This window comes from Takifugu flavidus, chromosome 7 (assembly GCF_003711565.1).
Source record: "Takifugu flavidus isolate HTHZ2018 chromosome 7, ASM371156v2, whole genome shotgun sequence".
In the NCBI taxonomy this organism is placed as follows: Eukaryota; Metazoa; Chordata; class Actinopteri; order Tetraodontiformes; family Tetraodontidae; genus Takifugu; species Takifugu flavidus.
Genome location: NC_079526.1, coordinates 6,497,813 through 6,520,858, shown reverse-complemented (window position 1 = coordinate 6,520,858; position 23,046 = coordinate 6,497,813). Strand labels below are relative to the sequence as shown.

Genomic DNA, 23,046 nt, shown 5'->3' with positions numbered 1-23,046 from the left:
AGAAGTGATGAAGGACAGGTCGGAAATGATTGACAGCTTAGCACTAAGCTAGCGTCTCTGTGAGCACAGGCAGAGATTTCAGCTCAGCCAACTTGGCAGTTAGAGAAAAGCTCTGACATTTTGTGACATTTTGGACGAGGGTCACATGAGAAGTCACTCTGAGGACAGAAATCAGCTGACGTCAGTCACGTGGGGGCCTGTGTCGGTCGGCTCCGACTGCAGCCACCGCCGAGAGCTGCTGGGTTTCAATCGAAAAAGGACCTCTTTGTTGGGAGGTGCTTGTTGGCAGCGGTTGTTTAAAATCAACAGTGATTCAAAGAAAAAGAAAGGTACCTGACGCGCGTTCTTCTAGCTGCTGACTGTAATCACTGCAAATCAGGTCTGAGATTACCTGCTGTGGACCTGCTGCACCCATGAGATTACAGCCGTCTCCAGCATGCAGAGGCTCCAGCAGCTCTTCATCTGTTTAATCTTTTCAGGTCCCTTTCTTTGCTTTTCTCCGACTCCATCCTTCACTCTTGCAGCACTCAGCTCAGTCTCACCACACACACACACACACACACACGCAGTAGTTACTGGTGTTGTCGTGTTCCCAGCAGATCTTATTAACTGGAAAAGTGCCGACCGTCTGGGTTTATGGTCGCTACAGACTGCAGCATCAAAAATAACAGAGATTTAAGATGCACCTTTAATAAAGTGTTGAATGGTGATATTTATTAGGAAGTTTGAGAAAACTTCATGAATTCTGGCATCCAAACGTGTGTGTTTGAATGTTTTGTCTGGTTGTTTATGTGCCTCTGCAGGAGCTTTGTTTCCTTTCGTAAACTTGCTCAAACTTTTAATTCGCTGTGGTTGAGCGGAGCGATTGTGGGCCGTGAGCTGTCGGCCTGTCATCATCAGTTGTCGTGAATGATGAGCTGTCTTCTCGTGTCCTGTGCGTCAGCTCTATTGTCAGTTTTTGTTCTGCTCATTCATCAAATCTGATTTGAAATGCAGCGATCGAGTTGCTTTTTTAAAATTTTGTCACTGCAGTAACAGTTTGACACATATTACTAAGATAACAATGTTCTGTTCTAATGAGCAAATAATCAAATATCTACAGTTTTATATCCTATAATTTTTCTGAATCCGATTTGGGAGACTAATGATAATGAGACTCTCGAGGAATTTGACTGAAAAACATTAAATTAAACGCCAGGAGGATGATGTGCAGGATGAGGTGGACTAGCTCACTCTTCATCAACTAGATATTTTACAAGCATCACCAAAAGTGAGTTCTTTTGCTGCCCTCTAGTGTTCGGTTTGAGAAATAAGCCCCTCCCACTTCAAATAGAGCACTCTAAATGCATTAGACGTGGGAGGGGTTCAAAAGGCATTTGAACTTCCAAACAAAGAAGTCCATGACTGCTGTCATGTCACACATGCAGCAACGTGCACAGTCTCACACGCTTCCCTCTTCTGCCTCCCTGCATATCGAGGTGTTGTCCACCGGGACCTTGACCCCGCAGACGATGGCCTTTAGTCACCTTCCAGTTCATTTAAGGACACCACAGATGAATTATGGATAGTGGTGAATCCAGCTCAGCTGATGGAAAACTTGAGGATTATTTGTGCGGCGACAAGCTCTTCTCACAGGACATCCAGGGCAGCATTCGCCCCCCAATTATAAAACAGCAATTCGAGAAACAAATCCCATTGGAGGTGAAATGCACTGACATAGATTCAGCGCTCCTGCCGCCCTTCTGTCTGACTTCTGCCACCTCTCGGGTGCAGATAACACTTCTCGCTTTTCTGCGGAGGGGTCAAGGACGGTGCAGGACACGGTGGACCCCTCTCAGATACACTCAAAGTGCAGATAACGGGCTGTAATTTGCCCCGCTGATGAGGCAGCCAGCAGGCAGTGAGAGCCAAGTGGAAAAGACAGTGATCCTTTTAAGGAATCTAATGAGAAGGACATGGAGAGCTCGCAGGCTCCGAGAAGGATTAGAGCGGCTCCAGCAGATTTAAGCCTGTGATGCTTTGACCTTGAGGGGCAGAAACAGGACGAGGACGGAGACAGAACATAAAGAATTAGAGCTGACATCATTTCCAGATTTCCTGACAGGAGATGGCGCATCCCATCCTCAGGTGATAATTGTCAACAGGATTTGACGGTCGCCCTCCCCCTCCTCAACAAGCCACTGGATTTTAAAGGCACAACAGTCATCAGCAGAGAGGTGGCGCCTGTCTGTGTGTCTGTTTTCTGACAACTGAGCAGGTGTTTGCTGAGATGAAGTGGTGAAGCGTGCAGAGTGTGATCCCAGCCCCACTGTGCTGCGTCGCGGCTCCTCTGGACGTGGAGCGTGAGTGCCAAGTGGGGTGGCAGTGATGAAAAGCCGCATGCCAAACAGATCATCCCGCCAGGAAATAGATGCCAGATACGACCCACCTTCATCTCTCATTGGCTTTCTGCCTTTTCCCTCTAAAAAACAAACTTTTGGGGTCAAAGAAAGGCGACCATGCTAACCTCCGATGGCACTTTGAGTTAAGCAATGTGAAATTACAGCATGAAGAGTCCTTCAATGGGTTTTCTCTGGATGTTTATGATTTATTACTCCTTTAAATGAGAGAGCCGCATGAAAATTCCTCACTACTTGCAAATTCTGGCATAAAGCGTCGAGGCCAGCTGATGAATTTGCATTATTAGTACAAATTTAGACCTACGGGGAGAGAGGTTTCTACTGTGTCACACTAATTGGTGAAGAGGGATAACAACAGCAGTGTTCTGTGTTAAATTTCCCCCAGTTCTCTATCTTACAGGCATAATGGGAACGTATTACAGTATCCAGTATGGTAAAAGGTTGAAGAGGGTCTGCATAATAAAACCATCGAGGTGGAGGATTTGACAAGCAACGTTTTGTGAAGCTATGAATGTGTCAGTGATTATCTTTAGTATTTAATCAGGCTGTAGTCAAGGACACAAATCCTTTCTACTCTAATTGTGCTAGTTCAATGGGATATGAATAGAAATATTAGCAAATCCAAGCATAGATTAATATACTAATATGTTGCTCCTCAGTTGACTTGACTAAGTTTTCCATTCCAGTCACATCCTGTATAAATGACTAGTGCCCCTACTGGCAGGTGGAGGTACAGCACGGACGCCTCATGCACGTAGTAACCCATGCAGTAACCTGACAGAACTCCTTAGAGCTCAGACATGACTTTTGGAGCTGTGCTTTGTTAGAAACGTCCTGCATTGTCTGAACATCTGTAGCTGGAATCCAGAAAAGATAGTTGGTTTTTTTGTACATGACAATTTTAATATGGAGCTGTAGGTCACAACGAGCTGCCTGCACAAACAGCCTTTGGGATTTATTCTTTTCCTCATTTGTTGGAGGACAGTCTGTCATGTACATAACAGCAGATGCTGCCTGGGGCAATAATCTGGAGGCGAGCTTTCTGGAAACACAGATGGACGAGTGTTAGTCCAGTGTAAACGTCTACGAGCAAACAATGGAGAGGACGCCACGTGTTCCAGGAGTGTCTGTCCTGGGAAATGATGCTCATTTAAATATGATTTGATATAATAAGGGAGGGAGTCTCATTCTGACCCTGTCCATCAAACGTGAATGTTGAGAAAAAAGACAACGAGCTACTGTCAAATATTATAAACTCAACATTTCATCAGATACTTGGAACAGAAGTTTGGTCGAGGCTCCACTCAGAGAGTCGGGGACGTTGATTTTGTCGACGTTGCAAATATGCACATATTAATGGCAATAATCATCCCACTTCAGTAATAGATTACCGAGGAGAAGGTTGCTCGGGAAAAAATGCGTTCGGGTTGATCCAATAAATTCAAATCTACGAGGACACACACAGTGTGTGTTTGTGCGTTTGTGTGTGAGCAGGGGGAGAGCGTGTCGCCCTCCATTACAGTGACGGGCTGTGGCCCCTGTAAGAGTCTGCGTTTGAGTGAACCCGGAGCCACTCTGGCTGGGCCTCTTTAAACTTCCCCTCTAAATATCATAAATCAAAGCCTCTACAATTGATCCTGTTACAATTGCAAATGAGTTCCTAAGGTTACGCAGACCAACTGTTCTCTCGGATGATTTATGCCAGGTGACGAAACCTCATGAAAAAAGAAGCGTATTGATTTGTGCCTCAAGTTATTCACTCGCACACAAAGATTCCTGTGCTTTATTTGTAGATACACCACGTTTTCTGTTTGCTGCTCAAACGCGTTCTTTCGTTTTGGTGTTTTTATGCCGAGAGACAGGAAAGTGCTGCGGTGCGTCTCGCGTAAATCACTTCTGTTGTGTAGCAGGAGCTTGGTTTGACTACTGCCACCTTCATTTATTCAAATTATGATGCTCCAAAGGTTCTCCATTCTTACAGGACCCATCTGCCGTTAGTGAGGCTTCGCTGTCCACCATTTTTATAGAAATCCATTAATATTATGTCCTTTGGTTTTGCCTCTTTGACTGAGGAACCAAATGACCTTTCGGTGGTGGACATTAGATGAAGCTAAATGAGAAGGGAGCTTGAAATGTACCGCTGGTTGGTCCCATCACCTGCAAATGGAAGACGTCTGTGTCGCTCTCATCTAAGCCGATTTAAACAAAATCGAAGCGAAACCCTTTGTTTCTTTTTTTGCACAATTTACCCGTCAGGATTATGCAGTCTTCCAAAACAACATGCAAATGAGCAAACATCAGAGAACATCCATGAGCCTGGCTCAGAGATACGGACCCGTTTACATCTTCCTTTTCAAAGTTCGACCCCCCCCCCAAAAAAAAAACTCCCTTTTGGTTCCTCCCTCTCCAGGAAAGCTTTTATAACAGTTTTGTTACATTTTGCTTCCTGGTTCATTCATGAGTGTGGAAACTTTACTCCATTTCATCCCAGAAGAGTTTTTCACTCTCAACTCCTTCAGTTTGACCTCATTTGCATTTCTCATATTTCTCTTTCGAATTCTCTCTGTTTTCAACATCAGTTTCACTTTTCGGGCCTTTGTTAAAAATTCTGCATGCCACCATAGTCCATCTGCCTGTCTGACAGCACCAGTGGAAGGTCAGCAACAGAAGAACCTCTCATTATTCTCGTCCAGAATGACGGATTTGCAGGTTTGTACCTCTTGGATGTGCGTCCGCCGCACCTCCAGTTGGGGTCAAAGTCTGTGTGTCAGTGGGGCACGCAGCATAACATCCTCAATTATTTAACTCCCGCTCATTGAAGCCTTTACGTCCGCAAGCCCCGAAACGGTTCTGTCTCATGAAAGATTCATGACACACGGTCGGACACAATCTTAATCACTCCATTGTGCTCTTCTCTTTCACTGCTGCTGCTTTGAACAGAAGTGCAATTTAAGAATCTTGATGCACGCCATTATTATAATTAGAGTCCCGTTCGGGGCTCCATAAACATTTCATGTCTGTCAGCATGCAGCGCCCGAGTTGCTCCCACTGCTGCGTCTTTGGTGCATGAATGTGTGTGTTAACTCTGAAAACTGTGTGTGTGTCCTTGTACTGTGCTATAGATGTTGAGATGTTGAATACTCATTCCACTAGCAGAGTGAGGACGTTTTGGCTGGTCCTCACAACTTTAAAGCACCATTGAGGGATACGATGGGGTTTTAAGTTTGAGGCTGGGATTGGGTTTAGGTTAGGCTGGTGTTAGGATTGTGTGTGTGTTCTTGTAGTTGCTACCAAATACTCACTCTACTAGCAAAGTGAGGACATTTCCGCCTCAATTTCTGGGCTAAGGTCCAGGTTTAGCAGGGTAGTTGGGATGGTTGGGATTGGGGTAATGGGCTGGTGAATGCAAATAAGTCTATGAAAGTCCTCACAAAGATTGAAGTAGAAGGATGTGTGTGTCTGTGTGTGCATGGATGTGAAGAGCCAAGGGTGCGCTGCAGGATGGATGCATCCGACCTGGATGTAGTAACTCATGTCTTGGCCTCGCCAGTGATAATGAGCCATCACAAGACTGCAAGGCTAAAGCATTTTTAATGGGATCGAGCAAATCTGCCTTTACCCCCCCTTTTTTTCTCATCAGGTAAGTGTGTGTAATGGCCTGTGTGAAAATGTGTGTGGGTAGTCTGGACTCCACACCGCCGTGGGCACCAGGGTCTCCCTGCACGGATTGATAGACACTGACAATGGCTTCCCTAAATGACTAATGCGTTTACTTTCTGGTGGACGATCACACACAAACACACACGCACGCACACACACACAGCGATTATGTAAAGTGCAGTGAGTGGGCACGGTGGATCTGAGTGAGAACACAGCCATTGGAGGAGCTGTTATGGATGTTATCCTTTGGCCCGTGTGCCTTTTCTGGAGAACACTCAGCTACACCTACACACCCTCAAACATGCTTGCTGCTCGTCAGCCGTGTCCTGCAGCCGTATCATCATCGCCAGCCTCCGTTCTCTGGCGGCTCCCGTCTTACTGCAGACAATGTACTATTTTTTGCATGATGCTGAAGGAAAAACCACTGATGTGCTATTTTTCTTCCTTCGCCGCTCAAGTGCCTCCTGTCCATTTTGGCACCACAGACCTGGATAAGACCACAAAAACACACCGCTACCCTTTCACTGGTGCTAGGTTGCTGTGGGGGTTTTTTCCCAGTTTTTTTTGGAACAATCTGTGTTATTTCACCACATTTCTTTTTGTTGAGAACTTCATCTGGGTTTAATTCTCTTCTAATTATACAACAATGACCTGTTTTTTCCTCCTCCGGTGATGCAAATGGTACCACTCGTGGATGAAGGAGCGAGACAGATGAATACATTGTTGTGTTGTTTTAATTGGAGTTTTTTTTTCCTGATGTGAGCTGTAACATAAGCAGCTTTGATTGTGCACCCCCTCCGATTCCCCGGTCTTCACATCCTCAGAGACACAGACGCATTGAGTGGGGAAACATTTGTGCACGTCCTGGGCATTGATTTGTGTGGCTTTCCTGGACATCATCTGTGAAGTCTTTCCAATCATGTGCTAAAGTCCTCATGATGACGCACGTGGAGACACAAACGCCCTCTGATCCAATGGTTTCACATGACAAAAAGGGCAGCGTTTGCACGAGGCACATTAGCCACCAGCCCTAACAGCTTCTGTTTGAACTAAAATAGCTTGTGGATTAGGTAATGTTGGGGCCAGCACTAAATGATGTAACAGTTTGAGCAGAAGAGGTGATGAGTGGAAGAGGTGTCGGAACATCTCGTTGTGCCCCGATGCCCCTGCAGCTCTCCTGCCCACTCCACCGTCTAAATATGGCTCCGCTGTCATTGAAATTCCGCTTTTCTTTGTCTTGAACGTCACTGGTGATCGGCTCCTTTTCTGGTTCATTTCAGTCTGCAGTTCATTGGAAATTCTGCTTCAGAAAGCACATGAACAGAAGCTAGGCTAGCTAAGGAACTAAGGATCAACCAGGCATTAAAATCAATCATCAACCAGTTTCTCTTTTGCTTGGGAATGTGGACTTTTCGCCATATTAGCCGAGAAAAAACGTAGGTCCAGCAGCTCTCTCCACCAATCAGCACCCCTGTTTGCATCAGCTCCCATGCGAGTTGTGCAAAAGATCTTGAAAGGGAAAGAATCAACAGCAAATCCTCTGGCAAAGTCTCTTTAATTAAATTTTAATCACATCCCACTCCCAGTTGTTTCCATTCGCCTCTGAATGGATCACTCTCATCTGTGTGCAACTGTCTGTCCCTGACGCGCTGAATATTTTAATCTGACTAACTTATTAATGGAACAAATGCCAGGCGAGTTCAATAAAATAACGCCTCCATTTTAAATGGGATGACGGCCGCAGAAAAGTGCTGTTTGCGTTTGAATTCTCGCAGAGTTGTGCGTCACCTCAGATTTGTGTCACAGTGTCAGCTGCAGTTTCCAACATCGCCTTTCGTTTGTGCTCCGATTTTCACTGTCATGGTGTCAGACTGAGTCTCTGTCCCGGCTGTTTTGTGGAGGACCCAACACCAAAGTGTACAATCCCTTCAGATAAACACCAAACTATCGACTCCACTTGGTTTTCTCCAGGTCCTCCAGCTAAGAGAGAGGTGTCACGTCAGGGTGAGCTACCCTCAGGCACGCTGAGCATTTGGGGGCATCTCAAGGGTCATTTGTCCTGGTCCACTGTCCTGGTTCCACTGTTCCAGTCTTTGATCCAGGTTTTAAACTAGGAACCCTCTGGCCCCCAGCCCGCCCCCCTCCTGCAGGCTGCCAGGTGCCTGGATCTACCGCTCCTCTGAGCAACACACAAACAAATTTTGTGATATTTTCATAGCAAGATGTCTGCCCTCTTCCCGACTGCAGCTCAGGATGGGGGGGTCAGTGTTTTCTGACTGCTATACAACAGATGATTGTGAATTATGCTGAAATTTATGGGTATCGTGCAGTCGATGACATCACCAGGCTCCATAATTACCAAATCGCTAATGAGCACACGAGCGTTGCGTCTGGGGGGAGTTCGGTGGGAGGACAGGTGCGGAAAATCGGGAGCAGTGAGGTGCAGGTGGAGGAGGGCTCGTCAGGGGAAGATGATGCCGGCGTCGCCATGACAACGATACACACCTACGCTATTGTCCATTTTGAAACTGGTCCCTACGTTACTTATTCTACCGTATCAGAGCGGAATATCGACTCTGCCTCCGAGACACTGATGCTTTGACCTTGGTGACCTCTGGGAGCTGAAGGTTAGGAAGAAGGTAACTTCGCAGCGCTGCTTGCCATCAGAACCGGTCCAGTGGATTTTTTTGTTAAGCTGCTCCCTCTGTTTCTTATTTATACCACGGCGGTTATTTCTGAGCGAAGCTTTCCAGCCGGTAACAGTAGCCAGTCGGCGGCTCTGCGTGGAGTCAGTATTAACATGCGTCTGCGGTGCCGCGCGCCGTTCCATAAATCTGCTGCTAACCTGCGCTGCATTAGCTGGCCAGGGCCTCTGGGCTTAATGGAGAGGGACTGCCAGCAGATATGGGTTTCAGGGGCCGGCCATGTGACGGCCATGTGACTGACATTTTAAAATGTTGTGGGAGCAGGATGTTTGTGGCCTTCTATTTCAGGCTCAGGCCACCTGTCTTTATGCGTCGGGGAAAAGGTTTAAAACCTTGGCAGAGGCAGGTGAGTTGCTGTTTCAAAGAAAGAACAAAACAACGCCAAGGATTCATAAACAAATAACCATAAAAGAAGTCTTTTAAAGTCACAGCAGTAGACGCCTAAAAGCATTTCACAACATCTACAATTGATTTTGCCTTGATTCAAGTGTTTTCATATTTTCTGTGGTTAAAGTTACCTTGTTAACATAGTGTCACATCCCCTCTTCCTATCCAAACAGATCCAGATACTAGATTAGTGTAAAATTAGATATTTGCAAGTAAAATGTACCACATCAAAGGTTGTAAAAATAAATAAGCCTTGCAAACATTTCACATGTATTTAAAAACTTTTTTAAATTTGGCTTTTCTAGATGTTTGTTGCTGTCTGTGGCATTTTGCCAGCCTACATTCACCATATTACCTTTTATGACCATTTAATCATACTGCTGATGGCCTTTGTGTCTGTTCTTTTTTCCCTTTTTGTTCACTGTAAACTTTCCTGTAGTTTACTGCATCAGCTAAGTACTGATAATAACTCCCAGGCATCAAATGTGCGTACTTTTATCTTTTTACCGTCAGTCAGTCGTGGCCTCTCGATATGTTTTCCCACCCAGCAAACCTCAGTTACGATGATGTCACGGATTATGTTTTCCGGTGTTGTTGTCCGTCCTGTTTGCTGCCATTTCACAACGGGTTTATAAAGGGATTACCGTCCTGCTGCCGACATCCTATAGCAGATGGAGGGGCAGCGGCGCTGGTGCACGGGTGTCATATGAAGCCCCCTCACGGGCTCGGCACCTCTCATAAACCCTCACATGTCATGACGGCCTGAGTTATTGTGATGCGTATGACTCGTATCCCTCTGACCTCCGACCTCTGTCCTCTGTGCTCGCAGACGGGTTCAAGTATTTTAACATTAACATTTGCTCACAGCTGAGGAACCTTCTGGCTCGAAAAGCAGGTGGTAATTGCAAAGTGAACTGTTCCACCTGATTACAGATCCGGTCCTTTGGGTATTTCCCTGGAGCTCTGTTGTTAATTTCACTCGTGCACCGGGTCAATTAGTCTTGGGAATCCTCTAATTCCTCTCTTTAAAAGTGCTTGGTCGCTGCTTTTGTGGGTGAATTCAGTTTAATTAATTTGCCTCCTTGTCTCTCTCCTTCTTTTCCTCCCCCCTTTCCTCAGGTGCGATCAGTGATCGATCTCCAAGGCAGGAGCGAGAGGCGGCAGAACAAAAGCGAAGGCCATGGGGTTGAGCCTGCGTCTGGACGTGAGCTGGCGCCTCACATTCCTCTTCCTGTCACTCATCAACACCGTGAGCGTCACCCAGGGCCAAACGTGTCCCCAACGTTGCGAGTGCATCGCCAAACTCAAGGCCGTGTCCTGCTTCGGTAAACGCATGGCCACGTTCCCCGACGGCATTCCGGTGGACACCAAGATCCTGGACCTAAGCGCGAATAAGCTCCGCTGGGTGGAGCACGGCGATCTGCTCCCGTATCATCGGCTCGAAAAGCTGGATCTGAGCGACAACACCATTAGCGTGCTGGAACCCAATGCTTTTTCCTCCCTCCAGAACCTACAATTTCTGTCGCTGAGAGGCAACCAGCTGAAACTTGTCCCCATGGGGGCGTTCTCGCGCTTGTCCAACCTAACCTCTTTGGACCTCAGTGAGAATAAGATTGTGATTCTTTTGGACTTTACTTTCCAGGACCTGAGAAGCCTGAAAACGCTGGAAGTGGGTGACAACGACTTGGTTTATATTTCCAACAAGGCCTTTTTAGGATTGGTGGGTCTGAGGGAGCTGACCATTGAGAGGTGCAATTTGACCTCTGTGTCCAGCCAGTCCTTGTCTTACCTGCAGAACCTGGTGACACTGCGACTCCGCTACCTCAGCATTTCTGCCTTAGAGGACCAGAATTTTCGTAAGCTGGGAAACCTGCGGGGCCTCGAGATCGACCACTGGCCCTTCTTAGAGTACGTTTCCCCTCACAGCCTGCAGGGTCTGAACCTGTCCTGGCTGTCCATTACGCACACCAACATCACCACCGTGCCGACCTCTGCCCTGCGCAGCCTGGCTCACCTCACCAGCCTCAATCTCTCCTATAACCCCATTTCTGTGTTGGAGTCCTGGGCTCTCAGGGACCTTGTTAGACTGAAGGAGCTGCATCTGGTCAGCACAAACCTGGTCCTAGTGCAACCATATGCACTAGGCGGTCTGAGGCAGATCCGCCTTCTCAATCTCTCCATGAACAACCTGGTCACCTTGGAAGAGGGAGCCTTCCAGTCCGTCAACACTCTGGAGACCCTGCGCTTAGACGGGAACCCGCTGGCCTGCGACTGCCGTTTGCTTTGGATCCTCCAGCGTAGGAAAACTCTCGATTTTGAAGGCGCGCCGCCGGTGTGCACGGCGCCCGTGGAGGTGCAGGGGCGGGCCCTCAACGCCTTTTCTGACTCGGCGCTCTTCGACCACTTTACGTGTCAGAAGCCGAAAATTCGCAACAGGAAGCTGCAGCAGATATCGGCTCGCGAGGGCCAGGTGGTGTCGTTCGTTTGCCGGGCGGAAGGCGAGCCGGCGCCGGTGATATTCTGGATCTCTCCTCAACGCCGCCGCATCACCACAAAGAGCAACGGACGTTTAACTGTGTTGCCAGAGGGCACTTTAGAAATACGCTACGCGCAGGTGATGGACAGCGGGACCTACATCTGCATCGCCAGCAACGCCGGCGGGAACGACACTTATTTCGCTACACTCACAGTCAGCGGGCTCCCGCTCGACGCAGCCCTGATGGCCAACCGCACCTACTACGCCGGCGATCTCAACGACACTAATCTAAATGACACCAGAGTCTTCTTGAAGTTCACTCTGGACCTGAAGACCATCCTCATATCCACGGCGATGGGCTGCATCATGTTCCTCGGGGTGGTGCTGTTCTGCTTCATTCTGCTCTTCGTGTGGAGTCGGGGCAGGGGGCAGCACAAGAACAACTTCTCGGTGGAGTACTCCTTCAGAAAGGTGGACGGGCCTGCAGCCAGCAGCGGACAGGGTGGGGCGCGCAAGTTCAACATGAAAATGATCTGAGCGCTCGGGCTGTGTGCGAGCAGCCGCCAGGACGGGGACATTTTTTGCCTGCAAAATGTGAAATACTGTTATTTTTAAGACCTTTTAGTAAGACCCTTAAAACTGTAGATACGTGTATATGACAAACATGAAATCAGTGAGGATTTGATAACATTTCTAACGCTTTGTTGTGTCTTCTTAAGCGTGTGCAGAGCACCTGGGGGATACAAAAGCTACGGTAAGTCTTACATTAATACCAGACCAAACAGCCACGCTCAGTGTCACCAGTCTTTAACCTCTACAAAGCCTTCGACAGCTCTGCTCTCCCTCCCTACACGCAAATCTTTGGCGTCACCATTAAAGATTTCACCTCCCTGTTCCCTCTGAGCCGATCCCAGCTCACATTCTCCGCACTCATGAATACATTAAAGCAGAGTGGTGCTCAAAGAATGCCAAGGCCCCGCAAGTTTGTAACCCAGAGTAGCGAAAAATACACCCGGGGGGGGGGGGGGGGGTGAGAGCGCTCCCCGCGACACTGTTACCTCTCGCAGAACGCCGCTAGAAACTGTCCAAATCGGTTTTCTAACTCAAAGGAGACTGTAGATTGTTTTGATGCACATTTTAGGTGGTGACCAATGGTGGGGAAATGTAACCATGGAGACCTGATAGGGATGTATATAAATGAACAAAGCACGTGCAAAGGTTTTTCATTCTTTAGAAAACGTGTATTATTTATACATTTTGTCAGTGTACAAGATTTATTTCCGAGATATTCGATTGCATAAGTACTATAATGTCTAAACATATCGTTTATAGTCACTGACACTGAAATTGTTGTAAATGTCCTGCTGGGTGTTATATTTCTTTATGTTTTATTATAAATGTGCTGTCGTCTTTTTTGCAGATCAGTGAACTTTAGAGGCTCCACTCATGAAATGAACAGGCAGCAAATGATGAAGGGCATTATCATTAGGCTTAGATTCACTCGTCTGATTTTCCAACCGTGGGGGGTGGGTGGCAGCAGGGGGTACCAGTTAAGTGGGTTTTCATCAGGACAGGACAATCTGTCTGAGACACATGGGGAGAAAAGACAAACGTCTGGAAGAAAGGTCATAATATAACTGATATGAGGAGGAAGAGCAGGCTGGATGTTCTAAAACATCGAGGCCAGTCCTGGAGATGCTGGTCATAAATACCTCCACATTTTTCAGGAATTATTTTATTTTAGCCCAAACATGCAGATAGATTCACACATTTTAACAGCTGCCTGAGCGAGCTAGCATCGCTAAGGCTACGGCGCAGTTGAGACGGATGCCATGAAAGTTTGCATCCAGTTCTTTAACCAACATGAGCCTATTGTTGCGTTCCATTAACTTAAAAATGCCAAAAAAAAAAAAAAAGGCATGTTCCAATAGTGCTGTTTGCTAATACAATAGGATTTATGCAGGACAGCACCTGAACAACAGGTACAAGCTGCACAAGACTCAACTCATTTACAGGAAGGAATGCAAGATTTTTGGCTAACAAGCAGAGTGGGCGCTCTGCAGAGCAGCCTAATGATCGGGCATCTTGCCTTGTTTACTGCTACTGAGGCACGGTGAACTGATGTAAGCTGTAAGATGCTTGTCTGCATTAGACAACATCTGTCATTCTGGCACCCAGGACAAGAAACTCTGTAAATGTTTTATGGATTGCTATGTGCAGCATTTCCATTATACCACAGATCCTTCTGATTAGTGTCTGCAAAGCAGCAACTCACGCTTAAAACCGATGGGCAAGTGTCACTTTGAAAAATAGATGAATAACCGACGGAATCTCTTTTTTCAGCTGCCGTCTCAATCGAAGAAAGATGACTTTGAAAAATTAATTGACAAAAAGATGTTTGGTTTCCATCATAAATCTTTAATGCATAATAAGACATACATCCTATAGAATCAATATTGCTTCAATGTCCTTGGAACCCCTCAGTTCAGAGGTCAGCTTCAGACGTCTGTCGTCTCCCCGTGTTTCTCTGCTGCCCCCTGCTGGCAGGACGACGCTAAAATACACTCGCCAGACAGATGGAAATTCAACTCTCGTGGGTGATGGTAAACAACTCACCTTCCCCAAATGCAAATAAGCCACAGAGTTCTAGTTAAACTTGAGACATCAGCCACCCCCTTAACTGAGACAAAAGAAGAAAAAAAACCTGTGTGAATTTATTCTGTGGTTGTCTTTTTCCAAAAGTCTACTGATTTCATTCTGTAAATACAGAGCTCGTGTTGCATTTGTGTCTTGAAAAATGTGCTAGACTGTTTTGTATCGTGTTGTTTTTTAAAAATGAAGCACACTGTTTGTAAAGCATGCTGCAAATTTGTCCCGTTGCCTGGCCTATTTTTATAGGAGTCCTCTGAGCCCTCAACCCTAATGTGAGTCTGCAATAAAACCTTGTGGCACATTCGCTATTAAATTGGCTGCCGTTGCATTGATGTGTCTCATCAAACTTTTCTGTCTAACGCCGATGACTCACCCGCATACGACACTTCTCCAACCTGTAACCTGGGTTTGACGCCTCACTTTTCTCACATCAGGTGTCTGATTTTGTAATGAGTCACAAAGTGCGAAAATGTCTCATCCGGGCCTTTATGGCGATGACTTGTTACACAACAGTGTCGTGAAGCACAAGATAAGATTAGATAAGATAAACCTTTCATTGTCTCACAAAGAGAAAGCTTTTTTTTTGTTGTTAAATAGTGGGAAATAATCGAGGGTGTATGAACATGTGGGAGAAGGGGTCAGTTCAGAAAATAGAAATAACTGTACACAGTACAGAAAGAATATACATCCATGTATACACACACACATACATTGATAGTCCATAGTTATTATTTAGGAGTCTTTATTCAACCTTCTTTTTCCAAAACAATATTTGCAACTCTCAATTTCCACTTTAAACAATTACTCACAACAAATACAGGTCAGATTGGGTTGACATTATCATAATATACAGTTTAACATCCTGATACGCGCGTTATCATTTCCTCAGGCAGATCAAACTTCATGTTATACTGCTAAAAAATGAAGAGAGGAGTTAATTTCTCTTTAAAGAAACCCCTCTCGGTGATTTGTTTTTTGAGCTTGATACGTACCCTTTCAAGTATTACACCTGAAAATCCTGTCGCGCCCCAAGAAAAGTTCACCATTGACGCATGCAGAGGCGGTGATGAACACCACACATCATCATTTCAAAGGAAATTTGTCAGAAGCTGTGTCAAAACCACCAATATGAAAAGGGGAAGATACTGTTTTTCGTTTACATTTACCCATTGATCTAATTCAGCAATAAAATAAGAAGAGAGACCGTCTCTCCCTTCTATCTTCTTCCTTCTTTTGCTTACTTCCCTTTCAAGAAAGCTATTTCTGACCATATGTCAATCACATTATGGGAGATGCTAATTATGTAAATACAGTTTCTGTTAAGGTGAATGCCAATAAGCCCCCATCAGCAGGAACAGACCGAAGCTGTCATTCACACCACTCATCTGTAATGACCTTGTTTTTTACTGATCGCAGTAATCACACGTTTAGTGTGAATTTTAAAACCACAAATGCAATTGTGGTTGGAACTGAAAACTATCCTGCAAAGAGCTTGAGTGCATTAGTTCATCAAGAAAGGTTTGTGGCAGATCAGTTGTTATTAATAATGCTCTATAAACTCAGCTTTCCCCGCCACTTTTCGACACAACTCTGATTAGACTTATTTTTTCATACTGTACAAAAACATTTTGATGTCAATTTAATGCTTCTGGAAAATAACAGCAACAGAAATCGTGATAATATTTTGTTTTTTGTTGTACTTGATCAGCCTTTAGGTGTCATTGGTGACACCTATCGACCAATTAGTCAACTGCAGGGGGATGAAGATGGCGGCGCCGTGATTGGCGTGAGTTAGCAGGTTTTCCTCCATCGTAACTTACGACGTTGATGCACTCAGAGTTATTTCCCCCTACACAGTTTGTGGATTTCACATTAACTGTTTTTCAAGGAAAACACTTGTTTGTTGCCAAAATAGTTGCGGTGTTTTGACTAATTTGCTTAGGTTTCACCAGCACATATCGGACGTCAGTTATAGAACAATTGACAGAGAACATTTTACAACAAGAGCTTTTTCTTTGTAAAGAAATACATTTTGGTTCCATTCAATCAGTGGTTTATTAAGGAAAATAAAAAGCAAAACCAGTCTGCTTGTCAGTAAGCTCACCATCCCCAAGCATAGTATTAAAAAAGGAATATATAAATCATTTGTGAAACCACCATTGGCTCGACGGATTTAACCTGAAAATCATTATTCTGGCTCCACTTCCTGTTTGCTACTGCCAAACTCTACATCAAAATTTCAACTACAGTACTACTATTTTCTCGGGGGACCTGTCCATATTTATTTGGTATTGATCCATATAGGCGGCAGAATTTCGTGTTTTCAATGGTTGTGATGCAGAGCAGGCGATATTCAGAAATGCTCCTGGTGGGTTCGTCCATGCTGCAGAACAAACCCAGGAGCTGCGGTGACGCCTGGACACGGTCACAGTAAAGGAGCTGATCATTTTCTGAATTCACCGTTGGTCATGTAAGAGCACTTTTTGTCTCCTCTGGGGTTAGCGGCGATGGCTGGAACAGAGCAGGGAAGGGAAAACGGCCTCGGGACCTGCTGCTCGTCCTCCTCCGTCGCTCTCGAAGGAACAGGCTTCAGCAGGGGAGCTGAAGGGTGGGCGGCCATGAGATGTTGAGGGAGGACGAGAGGATTAAGGAGGCCGTAGGCGGTGGTGTTGGGTGTATTGAAGTAAGAATGGAGGGCGTACGTAGGGAAGAAAAGGGACTGTGGGTAGCTGGAAACAGCTGCAGGGTCTTTTCCGCTCCAGTAGTGATCCCTCTGGAAGAGCTGGTGGTGTGTGTTCGTGGGAGCACTACTGCGGGCGTAGTGTTGCAGGGGATTAGGCTGAGGGTAGGTCAGTGGGTAAATAAGGCCGAAATGTACCTTAATAGCCATTAATTCAGCGCTAAGCCTGGCATTTTCTTCCTTTAGGGCCTCAAAATGATTCTCCAGGACGTGGTCGTTCATCTTCCTCTTCTCCCGGGATCGCTTGGCGGCTTCATTGTTCTTGCGGCGCTTCTCCCAGTAGAGATCGTCCTTTTTATCCTCGGGTATGAACTCCCGCTTGCGCCGCCGCCCCTTACACTCCAGGTCGTCCTTGTACGGCTCTCGGCCCTCTGGGCCGGAGCGAGATGGCGACGTCGGCGACTCCATAAGAGCAAAAATACCTGAAAGCAATAGAGGGCGTTTTATTTTGAAGGGTTCCGCCACGCTGTGTCCCCAGATGACATGCTCATGTGAGAGAATTATCTCCTTTCGGTATTGCCTGCAAATAGTTTTATGCAGTCACTGATTTTTATCGCGTGCGGTTCTATTTCTGAATAGTTGCCAACATACGACTGACAGGCTATTTACAAAAGCTCAGACATGCGATAGCTGTCAGCTTCCTGCTGCACTTGGTTCCTCATCGTATCTGTTTACCTTCTTAGTTTAAGACAACGGTCAATAAGGAACCCTGAAAGATGTCCACTTACCTTGTAATAAATTGAAGCCCACGTGTGCGAAGCATATTAACTTATCTGTGTGTTCCTGCTGCTGTCTCACACCACCCAAACCTCCCGACCCTGCGGGCCACCCGATGTGATCAGAAGTGATGGGGGAAGCGTCACGTAGACGCACAAGAATGCGAAGATATCCTCCCTGTAAGAGCTCGACTGCTGTTTCAACCCACTTGGTTGACTTTGATGTTTTCAGGCACTCGCTGCCACGATGGCCCGTTTCATTAGCTTATTGTTTTTTGGTTTTTTTTTGCAAAATCAAGCTGGAGGAATTCAGCGCAGGTGAAAAGATTTCCTTTTTGCGCACTCAAACACTTAATTTTTTCCCCCAGCTTCAGTGACCTCGTCTTCGGCCGCTAGTTCTTTCATCTGTTGGCTGGGCTTCTTGTATTGGACCTGGGGGGGGGCATTATCCATTTTATCTGTGGCAGAATGTGATTTTAGCTCTGTCTGAGAGGCAGCAGCAGGGCCGTTTTTAATACAGTTTCAATCGCATGAGCGTGTGGGTAGTTTCACGGGAAGCTGCGCAGTTAGAATGAACATTATGTTGAAACCACACTCACCTCGACTTTGTTTTTTGCATCTAGTCACACATAGACCCCCTCCCTTCCCACACACACACACACACACACACGCGCGCCCGCGCACACGCACGCACACACGCACAGACCTCCCAACAGACACTGTTTGGTGTTTTACTCCTGTGGTCTCAAAGTGAGCTGCAGGCTAGTTTGCTACATGAGGAACTGAAGCACAAATTTCACAGGTTGCCATCTCAGAACCGACCGTCCAGTGATTTCTGCACACGTGTTGCTGTTTTTCTACGAGCATCAAGGCAAAGACCAACGTCCCGGCGTGATGCCTGAGGGTCAACGCCCTGCGTGGCTTCAAGCACCACTTTCAAATGGGCCTTTTCACCCTTCGTGCGGTGACGGGTTAAAAATACTGAAAGCTGTGCCCAGCGCGAGCGTGGAGGCCAGGCCCTCGTTTGTTGGGTTTTTTTATGCATATGGGGTCGTGCACACCTGCTTGCGTGCATGTGTCTCAAAGGTTAGGCGTTAGATGCTACACGCTAGCAAGCACCTACCCCAAAAAAGCTACAGCAGGAAGAGAGAAGACATAATCGTGCAGGGGGTTCCTGAGTGAAATCTCTCTCGAGGCTGAGCCCGCTCGCTGCTGCTGCACCTGTTTCTTATTGGCTAATTATAGCCACCTGCTTTTATTAAGGAACCGTCAAACTTCTTCTTTTTCGTCTCTATCTGCACTCTCATGCGCAGCCATCTGCTGCCACCACTGTTAAAGCAGCTTAAATAACTTCATATATGGGAAAAAATCGGTCAGACCTTGTGGCTTTTAACCTCAGTGTACATGCTCAATGCATGGGTCCTGCAAACCGCCGCTGAAAAGGGGGGAAAGGGGCTTCTGCAGCAGTCGTGAGCAGTCTGTTAACGCATCCATTCCTTGAAGATAAATACGGCAAAATAATCCGGCCATCTGCTCTCATGTCTGTTGCGAACACAAACTTAGAAAACACAAGTGAATATGAGGGAACTTTGTCGCCTGTACGTTGACCATTGGCACAAACAGCCATGGATTTATGGCTGCAACGCGTTGTTGCATGGTATATAATTTGGAACAGTACAGGCAAAAGTAGAATCAACTTGAGTTACTCTGTGTGGGGTTCAACACAGGTACACCTATGTCACAGACGTGTGCTAGTTCGAAACCTCTGACATCATACGTGATTTTGGATACAAATCTGTATCGGGGCTATTTTTGGGGTTGATAACAAATGATACAGAGTCGTGCAGATGTGAGATAACGTGGAATAATGTTGCACCTCTCAGTGTTTCGAATGTGTGAAACGTTCATTCCTTTCAGATAATAATAGGAAAATGCTTGTCTCCTGTGTGAACACCGTCTTCGTTTGGGTGAAATGAGGTCGCTATGTTTAGTTCCAGTTGCAGTTCTAGGGAGGCAGCCTTTCCACACATGTATGCTTTTCTACTAATGTTTATATTGAGGTTTTTTAAGTCTAATTTAGTTTTTCAAAACTAAACCTGAGTTAAGAAGCTCAGGTTGAGGCGTGATCAACATCTGTTGGCTTCATTTCCATTATCAGCCCGTGAGGCTTATTTACCAGAACTGGGGTCAGAAATCACCACCGCCATAACTACACACACAACAACGAACCCGCGTTCACCTTCTGAAGTCTGAGACCGATTTGGAGGCCTTACCTTCAACTGCTGCAGGGGGGGTCCACGGCGCCAGAGGTGCCAGCGTCTCTGTGGCGAGGCGTCGCTGTTGCCCAGTGAAATAAGACAACAGAGCAGCTCTGCCTCGAGGCTGCGTCATGGGATTGATGCAGAGAGCAGCAGAGGTGGACTGATGATGATGTTTCGGTCCTACCCTCACACCCTCCTCCTCTTTTTCTGTCTGTCAGCGTCTCTACCTGGCCTGTCCACTCCTGCTGTCGTCTGGCTGCCTCCCCAACGTCATTACACTCTTGTGGTGACGGTGGCTTACCCACGCGGCGTTCTCTCTCGAGTGACATTCACTGTCTTTCAGGACTCTGAACCGAAGCTACCTTCATGTGGCGGCCTCCTTCATGTACCGGCTCGAAAGACAAAAACATAGCAGAGGAGTAGAAGTGGAAATTATATTTTTCCATGAAAAAATCTTTTTGCTCATCCCATTTGGGACAGTATTTGAAGTTTGTTGTTAATTGGTATGGTTAGATACGGTTTTCTTATCTGTGTTCTGCTATTTATCATGTAGAGCCGTGTGTTCAATATCATAAAGTATTTTTTTAATTGATTTTCTCTTATAATTCTACACTGTTCAGGGTTAAGACATTTGGGCAGAGAATGGTATATTATTTTCAAGATGCACCACGCATGTACAAAGTCTTTTTGTCGTTTATTGTAAGTTGAAGAGTTCAGCTTCCAGTCGACATGTTATTTCGGGGTGAATCGGGTGCAGAAGCGTCCTGACAGGTAGAAGCCCCCAGTGTTGTGCTCTTGCGCCCTCTGCTGGCAACATTCAAAATCCTCTCATGAGGGCCGAGCCAGCAGGATTTCAAATAACATTTATTGCTGATTAACTCCAATAAAAATACAGCTGCCAACCCCAGAATTATCTTCATGTGAACGTGCAGATAGTTTTAAAATGTATGCTGCGAAGCGACATCTTCAATGGTTAATTATCTATAATCGTGGATAATTTCAGGTAAAGTTCTTTTTTCCCCTCCCGCAACTCGGATCAAATTTACAACAAACGAACACAACCAATAGGATGAACAATGATGTATGCAATTATCCTTCTCGTCCTATTTACATCGAGATTCTACCCCCTCCCCCTCCCCCATTTTAGTTTTAAACTTTTTAAACTTTCATAGTTGCGCCACCACGTGCTTATTTTGCAAATATTCTTTGTACTGCCCCAATCGCCAAGCAGTCCCAGCTATTGAACAACTTATCCGGCATGTAACTGACACAGGTATGTCGTTAAATGCAGGTTGGTGTCAAGAGCACCTAAAAATCACGATTAACCGATTTTCTAACCCGGGAATTTTGCGGTTGCCCCGACTCTGCTGAGAAATCACGTGAAGGGGAAATTAAAGGGAAATACCGAGTCATCAAAAAACAACTTTCGGTGGCTGGGTCACCTAAAATCAATGTGATGCACTCCTTATGCCATAGTTTGCAATAATCATATGTGTATTATCTATCTATCTATCTATCTATCTATCTATCTATCTATCTATCTATCTATCTATCTATCTATCTATCTATCTATCGATCTATCTATCTATCTATCTATCTATCTATCTATCTATCTATCTATCTATCTATCTATCTATCTATCTATCTATCTATCTATCTATCTATCTATCTATCTAAACACACACACACACACTCAGAAATGAGGTGCCAGTGCACCATTGTAGCAGCCCTTGAATGCCATGTGAGCGTCTGCCCCCAGGCCTTGGCCTGGCATCTCCTGCTTGCAGAGAGGCAGGCTCGGGTGGAGGGGAGTAGGAGCCAGATAGGGAGACAACCATGGCAGAACAAAATTACTGCTCACTGCTGGGCTGCGCACCAGCCAGGTGGGGGGAGGGTATGGCAACATGGGGGCAGGATGGAGCACATCAGGCCTGGGCAGAAAGGCTTGAAATGAAGCGGTGTCGGCTTTAATCTGAGCGCTGAAGGCGACCTGCCGGTTGGCATCCACGTCTGCTCTCGTCCTCTCCGTCCCTGCCAGGGGACGAGGCCCAGAGAAGGGGATCAGACCGCTGCTTTGAAAAGGTGACTCAAAACCTTGATTCCAGCTAAAAGGGGGGATGCTCCCGTGAGGATTTCTCCAGGTCTCCCCCCAGACCAGTGATTTTGAGACGGCTGGGCTGTAAACTGGACACAAATCCGTCCTGGGAGCCTCTTCAACCCTTCCTGCGCACATGCTGAGATACTGCACCCTGAGGACTTGATCCCGCAACCGTGCGTTCTCATCACTCAGAGCAAGCAGCTGACCCCCCAGCAGGAGGTCCTTCAGCCTCCGTTTTTCCCTGGACCTCTTGGCAGCCTCGTTGTTCTTAACTCGCTTGGACATATAGGCAGCATCTTTCTTCTCGGGTGGAACCATCTCTCTCTTGCGGCGCGTAACGGCGCGTAATCCCAGGAGACGCTGAGCCTGCAGGGAAGATCGCATGACCGGGAGCACAGAGCTGCTGTGACCAAGGTCCACGTACTCACGCCTGTTCACCAGGGAGGGGGAGGCGTACGCAGCAGGGTGCTCAGGAAGGTTAGGGTTCCTCAGTGTGGACATGGTTGAGCTCTGTTAGCGTTTAAGACAATAATTATTCCTTCAACACAAACATGGATAACGCTATATTAAAATAAGGACTTCAGTAAATTAATTATTCCATTTTATTGAGAAAAACACAATTCTAATTTTGGCTCAGGCAGTCAAATTTGCAATGAACCCCCCCCCCCCCCCCCCCCCCCCCCCCACTATTAACATGTGTGAATTGTGTCATTTTATGAATTAGTAATTTTAGCGTCAGCATAAGAGTAATTATTTTATTTAAATAGGGGGATGGAGTGATCGAAAATGCGCATCATAATTGTTAATAATCGTGTGCTCATTATTTCAAAAGTGCGTATTCAAACCTGGTGGAAGTGCGCGGCACTGACCTCTTGATAAGGCGCTGTCACCTGTGATCCGCAGGACAGGATTAACTTTGGCGCATGTGACGCTCGCAGATCGACTTGGTCAA

General features: G+C 46.3%; 2 protein-coding genes across 6 annotated transcripts in view; one reads left to right on the top strand and one right to left on the bottom strand.

Annotated features, from left to right (window-relative positions):
• The window catches only part of lingo3a (leucine rich repeat and Ig domain containing 3a), a 24,456-nt gene extending 9,864 nt beyond the window's left edge, over positions 1-14,592 (top strand). For both annotated transcript variants that reach the window (XM_057038476.1, XM_057038477.1), the window contains exon 2: positions 10,271-14,592. In XM_057038476.1, coding sequence (XP_056894456.1) covers positions 10,332-12,164 — 1,833 coding nt within the window. In that variant the 5' untranslated portion in view covers positions 10,271-10,331 and the 3' untranslated portion in view covers positions 12,165-14,592. The remainder of the gene's footprint in view (positions 1-10,270) is intronic.
• LOC130528777 (uncharacterized) lies at positions 14,341-23,046 on the bottom strand. Of its 4 annotated transcripts, none has more exons than XR_008951401.1 (3): positions 22,940-23,046; positions 20,009-22,604; positions 14,438-17,441 (listed from the first exon to the last, which is right to left on the bottom strand). XR_008951401.1 is itself a non-coding variant. In XM_057038478.1 (2 exons), exon 2 carries the CDS (start codon positions 17,425-17,427, stop codon positions 16,723-16,725), a length of 705 nt encoding a protein of 234 aa, XP_056894458.1. In that variant the 5' UTR covers positions 17,428-17,441; positions 17,748-18,161; the 3' UTR covers positions 14,341-16,722. The 4 variants fall into 4 exon arrangements, 1 of the variants encoding a protein (XP_056894458.1); XR_008951402.1 differs by having other exon boundaries at positions 22,964-23,046; XM_057038478.1 differs by lacking the exons at positions 20,009-22,604; positions 22,940-23,046 and adding an exon at positions 17,748-18,161 and having other exon boundaries at positions 14,341-17,441.